The sequence below is a fragment of the Polypterus senegalus genome, chromosome 9, assembly GCF_016835505.1.
Source record: "Polypterus senegalus isolate Bchr_013 chromosome 9, ASM1683550v1, whole genome shotgun sequence".
NCBI classification, from domain to species: domain Eukaryota; kingdom Metazoa; phylum Chordata; class Cladistia; order Polypteriformes; family Polypteridae; genus Polypterus; species Polypterus senegalus.
Genome location: NC_053162.1, coordinates 68,570,711 through 68,583,201, shown reverse-complemented (window position 1 = coordinate 68,583,201; position 12,491 = coordinate 68,570,711). Strand labels below are relative to the sequence as shown.

General features: G+C 38.1%; 1 protein-coding gene across 3 annotated transcripts in view; it reads left to right on the top strand.

Moving 5' to 3' along the window:
• Positions 1-12,491, top strand: part of ccdc102a (coiled-coil domain containing 102A) — a 260,694-nt gene that overhangs the window by 130,032 nt on the left and 118,171 nt on the right. For all 3 annotated transcript variants that reach the window (XM_039763191.1, XM_039763189.1, XM_039763190.1), the window contains one exon: positions 810-1,504. In XM_039763191.1, the coding sequence (XP_039619125.1) occupies positions 887-1,504 (618 nt within the window). In that variant the 5' untranslated portion in view covers positions 810-886. The remainder of the gene's footprint in view (positions 1-809; positions 1,505-12,491) is intronic.

Below are 12,491 nucleotides of genomic sequence, written 5' to 3'. Positions count from 1 at the left end.
GCAGAGTGAGGTACTTTCATCTTAAGGTAGGGTTCGGAGCTACCTTGGTTGTCTTACAGTGTAGGCCTCTTTTTAAAATGTAGTGTTCATATACAGCTTTACCATTAATGGTTAAGAATTCTGTTTCATTATACTCTGAGTAATTAACATTTCATTAGTGACATAGTTATATATGAATGTATGGTATGCTCTCAACAAACTGATTTTTATCAAGTTTGATGCAGATGTCTTTGTAGTCACGGAACTGGCATCTGTGACCTTCCACACAGTACATTGTTTGTTACTTCTAAGCCATCCTGTCTCCAGCAACAAAGCAGTAAAGCTTGAAAATTGTTGAGTTTCTTTGCACTGCCATGATTGCTTTGGCAGCTGCTTTCAGAAGGGCTTTGAATTCTTCCATCACAGCCAGATACGGTCATGGAAGATAGCAAATTTCAGTTTAGGGCTCTCCTGAGAATTATTACATATTGCACTGGGTCTTTTCAAGAAACCATGGACATTGTTTTTGACCTGAAAGCATTTTTTCTAATTCAATTCTATCTACCCTCAACAGACTCTACAAATTATACTGAGACATCCACTTCCATCACAGGCTGTGATATCCATACTGTACTTTGTATACTGTAAATAGTGCAGGTAATCAGAGAGCAGTATAAGATATATGGGACCTGGATGAACCTTTATATAATTCAAATTATTCTTAATATCGATTTAATTTAATCTTATTTAAGACACATTGACTATAGCACATAGTCTTTTTTTCTGAAGTGCCTACTTTTGCATTGATGATTTTCTATTCTTCTTTTCAGTTTCTACTCAAAGACGGCTTGATGAATCTAGCAATGTATTCATAATACACTGCTAGGCCAGTTTCACTGCATCCATTATGAATCACACTTCACATTTGATGGACACAGCCAAAACGGGTGGAAATTTTCTTTCAAGCCTTGGCCCCTCCCCAGACAGAATGCGCTCTCCGGACAGTATTACCACTGCTAGCCCAAAAGGTGGAACCCCAAATTCCAGCCCACCTCTCCTTATGTCCCCTGGGTTGTGCAGTGCTGATGGAGGAGATTGGGAAAGCAGAGAGGAGCTGCGCTTCCGTGAGCTGGAGGAGGCACGTGCTCGGGCTGCTCAGATGGAAAAAACAATGCGTTGGTGGTCTGACTGTACAGCCAATTGGAGGGAGAAGTGGAGCAAAGTGCGTGCAGAGCGGAACAAGGCCCGGGACGAAGTGAGGCAACTGCGACAGAGGCTGGACACTCTGACCAAAGAGCTAACTGCTGTGCGCCGTGAACGACAGGAACTGTCCAATGAGAACGAGCAGCTGAGACAGGAAGTTGGCCGTCTCCGGTCGGATAGAAACACTCTAGGAAATGTCCAGTCTTCCCCCACCATGGACAACAAGCTGGCTGCTGAGAGGGAACGAGAGAATGAGGCCTTGGTATCTCCAGATCAAGAACCTGTCAGGGACCTGGGTTCAGAGAAGCCTGACAAGAACAAGGTAGGTTATTCACAAATGTGTTACAGTTGTCATAGGCAATAGTCCAGTGTTTCTGCATGTACAAAGTTTTCATCTTCCAAATTTTTGGATACAAGTGTTTGCTTTGAAGTGTAGCAGAAAATGCTGCTGCCAAACTCCATACATTTTCTTAGATGCTATTACATGGAAATATTTAAAAGGGATATTTGTGTAAAAGCTACTTCTTTGGAAGCTCACCATACTATTTTGTACTGGGAAATCAAAAGTTAAATCCCTGTTTACAACTTTCTAGCAGGCTACCTTAATCTAATCCTGCATTATCAGATGTTCTAAGTATATTTACACTGATGGTGAACTTAAAACTTTATACCTAACAGATTGTTTTAACCAGCATTTAAACATGACAAAGATTTAAGATAAAATAAGATAATCATAGGTGCAGAGATTAGATCTTTAATAGCTAAAAATATTTACTTTCATAAGGAGTTTATTAAAATTATGCAAGAGCTAAAATTCACACCTAGTGAAAAAGAAAAAATTGAGCGCCAGTTAGATACATAATAATTAATGAAGGACATGTCTGTGCTTCCTTGACATTGCTAATGGTATCAATTTCTGTTTCATAATCATCTTCAGGTAAATTATCTCAAATAATTGACTTATTTTGTTTTTTCTGTGAAGTAAGCCTTGTATGCTTGTATACTATACCTTCAGGTTTACATAATTACTTTATTAGCATGTGTTTTATGCTTCTCTCAACTTTCTAAAGTCAGGTGCATGCCAGATTGTTTAACGAAAGGTTGAATAGGACGTAACAGGACATCAAAGCAGAATGTAGACAAGCAAAAATATTTGAAATGCATCTCTTCATCATGTATGTCACCCACTCGCGAGAATATTATACTTGCCCTCCCTTTTCCACCTTTGGTTAATGGGTCTACACACAAACACCCACACTACTGATAACATAGAGAAATTGTGCAGCAAATCAGTAAAGCAAGCAAGAGAAACAATAGCTTTAGCTGTAAAGCAACTGGGGCAGTGAGGGCAAGAATGGCAAATTTTATCATATCCCTTTCAACATTTATTGTAAAATCAATAAAATAATAATTAACTAATACTTTGCTATGGATTTAAAAAGAATGAGAAGACAAGGCAAACAGTTCCACTACTGCTTCAGTACTGGTTACAAGTGAAAGGAATCATAATAAGCAGCATTATGACAAAAATAATAAGAAAATAACTTTTCAAATACAATAACTTTTTTCAGCAGATTAAATATAGAGGATATTCCGCAAAATAGGAATTACTGCAGGGAGTGGACAGAATCTCAGTCAAGTCATGGAATATACCATCTTGTCTGCAGAGATCATCCAGAAACAATGCTTCTGTCACAAATTTTCAAGTGTTCATTCTTAGGAAATGGACTTCAAAGGGCTATAGTCCATTTTAAAGTGATCTTGCCTCATGCAGTCACAGAAAGGGCATGAGAAGAATCTTATAAAAAAAAAAAATAATAATAAGATTCTCATCATTAACTGATATGCACTCTGGGCCCCTAACAGGTATACTGGAGGCTGTGAAAATGCTCCCTACCATTAGCCGAAAAAGTGTAGTGAGTTAACTTGCTTTTTCAGGCCTAAAACACATCTTTAATATTATAAGGGCATCCTTAATGGTCCATGTGTGACAAATTTTAATGCAGCTGTGTACATATATTACTGGCTGTGGTTACATAAAGGTGTATGATGCTGTAAAGCAGGGATGTCAAACTCACTACCATTGGTGGGCCGCTTCGACTCCCATACGTGCGTCAGCGGGCCGCACTGTAACAAATACTATTATACAAAGTTACTGTAGCTTTCTTTCTAATACTGAAAACTTTAAAAATGTAACACTTAAAGTTTAAAGAAAAGCAATTTATTTCCATACACTCTCCATACAACAGCGTACATTTACAGTTTTAGCCTCTTAGCTGGGTCCTTATATTATTATATTATATTCATTATATTATATTTATTGCTTATATAGGAGTCTTACAGTGTGAGATCTATTTCTTTTGTCCTGATACTTGGCATATCTTGTTAGTAACCAGTACGTCAATATCAGGCTTGAAATCTTGTGCAGCTGCAACTTTTATGAGGGATGAAAGGTGCTCGACAGTAAGTCTTGAGCGATGTGGGGTTTTGGTAGCTTTCATTAACGAAAACAATTGCTCACAAAGGGTAATTGCTTCCGAGCATAGACAGTACTCTCGGTGCCAACTTACGGATCTGCACATACGAGGGTGGCAGGTAAGCATACAAGCCTGGCACACCAACTTCGTTGTATTTTGCCCTCAGAATAGAATCTGACTTCAGTTCAGTCAATTCCATTTGGATATTCTCAGGCGCATTCCCAATGTTGTAAGAGAACAGCACAATGTCCTGTTCGTGTGAACTGAAATCACGAAAACGCTCACTGAATTCATTGCTCAGTAATTCAAATTGGAAAACAAATCCTACAAAAATCAAATTTTACTTTACTAAGTTTACTTCAAAGTTTATATTGTAAAATAAGCCGATATGCAAAAAGCCACCTGAACTACACTAATTTTACAAACTAAAAATCACAAAAATATGTTAATAAACAACTCACCAAATTCTCCAGTCCACTTGAGATCTTCAGCTGTAGTCTGCACTAACTGTTTGTTACAATAGTAGCACAAAATTACATAAAACTAGAGCAAAAAAAACATGAAAATATGCGAGCTATTACTACTCGTGATGGTCAGTTCTGCCCAGTGGCCAGTCTAAGCAGCCCAGCCAGTAGTGTAACCTAGCAGGGGTGGCTCTAGGCTTGTGGCGGCCCTGGGCAGAGAAAGAATTAGTGGCCCCTTCGCCCGCCAATGTCAATATGATATCTTATGCACGGTGGATGGTCACGTCTGTTGTGGACACTGCATAGCCGCCTTGTGCTCATGACACGCTTCTATACGTGCGTGTCCGTAACTTGAAAACCAAGTGGTGGCCCATGATATTCTCATTACGGCATATAGCTTACTGCTTCGACTCTAGCGACATTCGTAAATACAGCGTACTAATTAACAAGTAACACAATGTTTTGTGAGGTGCCTATCACACAAGCTGGTGACTCTCAGAAATTTGTCTTCTGATTGGGTTGTGACATTGGGTCTGCCAAGACTCTTCCTATCAGAGTTTCGTCCAGTTTTCAATTGACTTTGGATTGTGTGGGACACTGTTCTCACTGATACTTTGATTTTTTTTTCAATTTTTCTGAATGAAATGCCTTCATTTCTAAGGGTAATTAATTCTCTGTCTCGTTTCATTTGTTAATTACAGTATTCTTGCCATTATCACTGGAATTTACAACTTTCTACTGTGTACTGTATTGTCCAAATAGTACTTCAGAGGGTATAGTAACACAGTCTGTTCCAACTCTGCTTTGATACAGACAGAGGGGTTTTAAGTAATTAACAGAAGTTGGCACACCTGTGCAAATTGTTTGCTTCAATGTGCAAGGCTCAATTTACTTTAATTGCTGTAGAACATCTTTAGGTTGTAACATATTTGTTGTTCACTGATGAAGGCCCATTTGTAATATTCTGCAATTTCCTTTTATTCTGTTTTTGCTAATCTAAACTTTAAATTGAAACCTATGGCAGTTTACTGCTTACCTTTACACCATTACGGGCAATTCATTGCTTTTCAACTATTAAATCTGAAGAAAAAGCTGGAAAAACTAAGGTGTTCTAAAATGTTTGACTGGTAGTGCATGTGCTGCACTGTGTGTAGTTCTTCCCTTTCAGCCAGCTGTATACATCATGTTACAAAGGCTTGACTTTATAACCCTGCATGGTAGTTAATGCAGCATCCAAGATTAGGGATTCATACCTCAGACAACTTTAGTCTTGCATGACTCATTGCCTTCCACTTCCCAAATCTGTTTACAGTTTTAGCATCTCAGTTTTGGTAACACGTCTTCTAGTTGTTGACACTTAGCAATCCGTGTTTCAACTTTGCTTACAGTCTCACTCTACTGTTTTTGGGCAGCATCCTCTCTGAGTTTTGGACATTGAATGTAATTAAAATTTTTCAAGTGCAGGCACATCATCTGGTTTGGTTAATTCCATTCTAATGGTTACTCACATCCCCTTTTGCAAGCAGGCAATTGAGGGAGGTCACCTATTCTTCTGACTTGAAAGTCTAAAGAAACACCTTGGTAGGAGGTGGCTTTCAGCAGTGAATCTGAGGTGATGGATGTTGTGGAGCCATAGTTTGAGGAGCAGACCGTTTTTTTTTTCCCATGCAGAAACTAAAACTGCAGAGCACCTGTTAGAAAACTGCATGAATGTTGCAGGGGGACCATGTTAAAATTGTCAATGGTTAATTGGTCTTCTGCCATTGTTCTATATGTCAGAGGCAGAACATGCTGATTACTTTTTGTATGTGAGCTGCTAGTAGTTGTATTTCACTATTGTATCAACCAGAAAGTGCTGCACGTCTGCTACCAGAGACTTGGAAGACAGTGAATTGACATCCAAAATAAGATGTTTTTGCGAGGAGCTTTAAAAGCAAATGAAAGAGGTTGGGAAAATATATTTTGGCTGATCCTGTCTTGCCTGTTAGTAAATGGTACAAGGTTGCAAACAGACTAGGAGATAAAAAAAAAATTTGTGGTCAAAGCCGAAAAGTGAAAAATCGCCTTAATGCTAAAGTGCAAGGTAATGAACAAAATCATAGTCAAAAAGCAAGCAAGTTCTTAATTCCTAAATTAGTGTAGATATAGCTAATAGCAAGAAAATGATTTCTCATAAACCTAAAATCATGGACATTTCACTTACTGCACTGCCATCTTAAATGCTGTCACAATGATAATGTTGTCTTGGCATGACTTGAAATTAACAGGACTGTGTTGCTAAGAGCAAGTTAGCCTCAGAACTAGAGAAACATACCAAATAACATCACCAATGACAACCAAAATGGTTGTAGAAGTATTTATAAAATTGACAATAAAAATTTAACGTCTAGTAGAAAAATAACTAAAAAAGCACAAAAAAAAGCATAAAATTGACTTCAAAGTCCCTAATTCATAACATATCCCTCCTTTGCTTTTGGGTTTAAGACTAGGCTGATTTTAGCATCTGCTGTAGGCTAAACACAGTACATTGTTTAGTTAAAAGATAAAAATAAAGTTTACATTGGCTGCTGTACACACCACAGTTGTGGAGGCATGAGAGCATTAGCCAGCTATGGTCTCTGGCAAAGTTTGCTTTCGACGTCTGGCTTCTTTGCTTGGAAGAGAAGTATGAGAACCTAGCCTCTTCACTGCTAAGGGAAAACTCAGTTAGAATAACAAAAGGAGAAAGTAGTAAAAAAAAAAAAGACTATCAGCTTCGAAAAACACTGTCCGCTTTACACATTCTTTAACTCCACGTTAGCTTATTAAAGTAGACATCCCTATATATTTGTATATTTTTCTTCTGATGTCTGCCCCTTTCCCAGTTTAATAATTGCCTCTCTAACGGAAATTCCAGTGAGTAGTTTCAAAACTGGTTCTTTTGCCAGATGCTTGCAATTAGACTATTTAAAAAATGTGTTGAGTTTGGTCCACCTGAGTTAAACAGTCACAATGTCCAGATTCATTGTGATTTTTGAAAAGCTGACAGATTGAATTTAACAGCAGTAACGTAAAACATTCAGTCAATTTTTCATAGTTCATTAAATTCATTGTTTCATATCCTTAACCCGTTTTATTTTACAAATGTTAATATATTTACAGCACTTGCCTGATAGTCAGTGGCCAAACTACTCCAAAATAAACACCAGCTTGTCTTTTTCTTGACCACTGAATACACTGAGGAAACTGGATGCGTTAATACATTAAGTGGCACCTCTCTCCTACCTGCATATGTATAAACCTATAAACTTTTGTATACATTTTAAGAAAGTCTACTCACTGTGTTATCACATGGACCCTATCTTCTATTAAAAATTAGATTTGTATCATACCAGTTTTTTATATATAAGGATTGGGATTGTAAGTTTACCCAGTAAACACATCTTTTTGAAAATGCAAACTAGTTTGCATATTTGAATGATGGTCAAACATTCCATCAACTGTATAGGGTGGTCCAGATCTAATTATGCAATTTTCATTATGCTGTAACTTATTAAGTTTATTACATAGAAAATCACCCGAAAAATCCCAGACCATTGAGAAGTGTGCAAACTGATGACATGAAGAATCGTCTTCATGCTGACCTGGAATCGTCCCCGCATAAATCAAAGTCATCCAGACGATCTGGATCTGCATAATTAGATCTGGACCACCCTATACAGTATGTATGTTCTCTTAGAAGGTGTATAATAGCTGTGAGGACGTAAACATATTCTTTTCACATTGAATAATTTTAGAAATTGAAGAGATTAGTACTGTGTGTTTTTTCAAAACTAATTAAAGTTCCATATTAATTAACCACAAAAAACATCCTGTGGCCATCTTCATCCCACACACTTTTCTCATTTGCACGTCAACATTTGTGGCTACTCTGGCTTAATTTACACTTCTTATGAGTGCAAACACAGCAGTGGTGCTGAGCTTGAAAGACATGTTTGAAGTTGGCATCTCGGGGACCACTGTGACAAGCTACAATGCTGCTCATTATCAGAGTATGGGTTCTGTCACGCAGCAGTCTATTGACTGTCAGTAAAAGAAGCAAGCATGACTCATTATTGGTACATGTGTTTTGGCCAGTGATATTTTTTCAGCTGTTGACATTGTCCAGCAGCGACATTAGGTGCTGAGGTCAGCAAGTCTGACATACCCAACGACTAGAAGTCACGTAATGTGACATCAGCTTGAAAGACAAGGTTTGGTAATGGGCAGTTGAACTGCTAATGATATTCTTTTAACCATTATCCTAAGATGTTAGACAGTAAAGTGTTTGTGTCAAGATAATGATTTTGCAGGTTTTGTTTTTGTTTGTTTTTTGTAAATTTCATATAACCCTTTAATGGGCAACATGTAGAACTGGTGGCCTGTTTTATTTTTGTTTCTGAAAGTTACCCATACCTTCTTGAGTGGCAGGTACCTACCCAGTCTATGTGAAGCAGTCTGTTTCTTGCTAAAGAGTGGCTGTCCAGTCATGTAAAGCCAGTCTTCACAAGGAGAACAAAAACTGTGTTTTGTTGCTGTTACCACTGAGTAAGACTTGTACTTCATTTGTTTCTTTTTCATTTGTTAATTTAACGAAGTGATGGTGGTGAACGTATGCTTCTCTCCAGCTAGTCAAGCTCATCAGACAGGAATACTTCTGTTGTGTGTCAGCATCTGCCTGATTTACATTCAGCAACTGTACTCCTTCCAACATATCCGTATTGCTGCCTGATCCACAGCCAATTGGCAGCTTCTGTCTTCTGTTTGCTTGTGTACTGTAGCTAACCTGTTTGCCAATTTGTCAGCTGCTTTGCCTCTTTTGTCTGTTTAACTGGTTATGGCAACTGTTTGGCTGTTCAAAAGACACTCAGTGAAGAGCGCTATACAAAAGTAAACTGAATTGGTTTGAAGGAATAAGCTAAACCAGGGGTGCACACAATTTTTGGGCTTGCGAGCTAATTTTAAAATGACCAGGTCAAAATGATCTACCTACAATAAAAATTATATATATGCTATATATTATGCTGACTCGCATAAATAAGTAGAGCCGAATAATGCAGTCAAGGAGCTTTTGAATTCAGCCGAGTGAAAAATGAAGGCTGTCCAATTAACTGCAATTTTAGTTCCCTCTCCTTTCTCGTTCTCAGATTGCTTTTCGGAAGTACGTCAGTTTCGTAGTTTTTATGAACAGTTCGAAAATGCCTTTCCACATTTTCCTTCTTTGGAATAGCAATGATAGATTGACAGATCAGACAAACGTACTTCGATTGTGACATTGTGAGAAAAAAATCCTCTTCCAATTCCACATCTAGCCCATACCCTCCCCAAACTTTTTTTTTAAATTCCTTCTTTAGTCGATATAAATTTGAAGGCTAACTAGACCACAGCCAGAGTTTTGCAGTAGCTCACGCATTTGATCGTGCGTGTGGGATGACCAGTATGTTAGAAGAGAAGAGATCTTAGACTGGCCGCCCTGTATGTCAATCAAGTGGCAAATGCCATAGGGAGGATATACTAAAAACATTTTTTTGAATGCAACGCGATCTACCTGCACTACCTTTGTGATCTACCGGTCAATCGCGATCGACGCATGGGGCACCCCTGAGCTGAACAGTCTTAGCAGTTCCCCATGTTACGTGTTTGATATCTCTCACAGTTTGTCTAGAATACACCTGTCTTACTGTATAGGGTGGTTCAGATCTAATTATGCAATTTTCATTACACTATAACTTAAGTTTATTGCATAGAAAATCACCCAAAAAATCTCGGACAATCGAGAAGTTTGCGAACTGATGACATGAAGAATCGTCTTCGCGCCAAACTGGAATCGTCCCAGCATAAATCAAAGTCATCCAGACGATCTGGATCTGCATAATTAGATCTGGATCACCCTGTACTTTCTTGATTTTAATCTGTGCAGTCCTTGTCTTGTAGTTGTTTTTGTTTTTATATTAATACTAGCAAAATACCCGCGCTTCGCAGCGGAGAAGTAGTGTGTTAAAGAAGCAATGAAAAGAAAAGGAAACATTTTGAAAATAACGTAACATGATTGTCAATGTAATTGTTTTGTCACTGTTGTGAGTGATGAGTGTTGTTGTCATATATATATATATATAAACATATATATATACATATCTATACATAAACACATATATACATACATATATATATCTACATATATACACATACATATACATACACACGCACATATATAAACATATATACATATACATACATATCTACATATACAGTATACACGCACAGCTATTTCGTATCAGTGCAATACGCTGCTTGTTAAAACGGATAACTCCCGCTCTTACGTGCAAGTCTGCATGGATATTATGAACTATCGTATTTGTTCAAGTTCTATTTAAATTTTAAATAGAAGGAATTTTTATTTAGTCGACAGAAATATCTTTGGTAGGAATGGTAAAAACAGACAGGAATATTATTCCTGAATAAATCAACTCAAACCTTAAATAACTTATAATATTTTGCTCTCCATAAAAATATATCCTGTCTAAATTATACAAGTTAGAAATAAAGTAAACATTAAAAGAACAAACATTCAAATTTCTTTACTCTTATGTAATTTTATATAAAAAATAAACTTAGATTTTAAATATAAAAAGATTTTGCTCTCCATAAAATATATCCTGTCAAAATTATACAAATTCAAATATGAACATGCTGCATAACAAAACCTGGAAATATAAATAAAATGTGTTCCTTTCAGAAATAACAAATCAAATCATTCAGTTGTCTTTGCTCATATGTCATTTTAGAGCTGGACGCCTGGCATCTTTTTTTGGCCACAGGTTCGTTTCTGTTTGCTGTGAGGTTCTGTGTTGTGGAGATTCTCAGGATGGATTGCAGGTGCTCATCAGTGAGGCGACTCCTGTGTGCTGTTTTGTTAGTCTTTATCACTGAGAAGAGCTTCTCACACAGATATGTGCTACCAAACATGCACAAGGTTCGAGCCGCATGTAGACGGACTTTTTGTTCTTCAAAGTCACCAAAGCGCCGTGCAAACTCAGTGCGCTCAGTTTATCAGCAAAGTGCGTATTTGGGAACACCGTAGTGACGACTTGGTTCAAGATTACTTGGCAACAGGGAAAGTAGGGCAAGTTGCACTGGTGCATTTGTGTCTCCCATAAAAGTAGCTTCACTTGAAATCACTTCACAGCTGAAGCGCTGCATTATGGGATCTGTAGTTTATTGTGGTACCAGCGCTTCATATACCCGGGCCATTAATAACAATAATACAGTATATAAAATGATCTCGGGCGGATATAATTACACGCGGGTCGGATGTGGCCCGTGGCCCTTGAGTTTGACAAATATGGACTAAATAGAACTTGAAAAGATATATTTTTTGAAATGTGATCGCGCAATTCAGATAGAGTTGACGCGCACTACAGCCTGCATGCCTCAATAAGTCATCCTCCCTCGCTCTTACTTTTTTACCGTTCATCTAATGAATACACTGAGTATGGCTTTACCATAACAATCATTGATGGCGAATAAAGTATCCATTATTCGAATATGTAGATCGGGATATATCTATACTAATAAAAGGCAAAGCCCTCACTCACTCACTCACTCACTCACTCACTCACTCATCACTAATTCTCCAACTTCCCGTGTGGGTGGAAGGCTGAAATTTGGCAGGTTCATTCCTTACAGCTTCCTTACAAAAGTTGGGCAGGTTTTATATCGAAATTCTACGCGTAATGGTCATAACTGGAAGCAGTTTTTCTCCATTTACTGTAATGGAGATGAGCTTCAACGCCGTGGGGGCGGAGTTTCGTGTGACATCATCACGCCTCCCGTAATCACGCAGTCCATAGAAAACCAGGAAGACCTAAAAAAAGCGCTGAAGAAAACATGCATTATATAATTGAGAAGGCAGCGAAACAATAAGAAGCGAGCGAGTGACATATACAACCATATTCATGACTTCTGCTACTTGAAACAAAGCACGATGTAAACCTACACTTTAAATTAAGTTCATAGACAGGCTGCCGCTGGCGTTTGTAATTTAGTGCCTGCCCATATAAGGCCGTCCGTCCGATAGCAAACTCCCACTAAATATTCACGGGTTAAGGACTGTGCTTATGCAGAGGAAGATGAGATGGTCAGGGTGGTGTTTGGTACAAACTCAGCGAAACTGCGAGAGAAAGTTTTAAGTGCCAGGACTAAGGTAACATTAAATACAGCCATGGACATAGCACGAGATGGCACCAGCACAGCTGGGAAACTTAGATGCATGTACACCGAGCGGCTCACGTGAACTGACGCAGTGCACAGATAAAAGCAACAGTTCCAAAGAGCTGAACAAAACCGAATT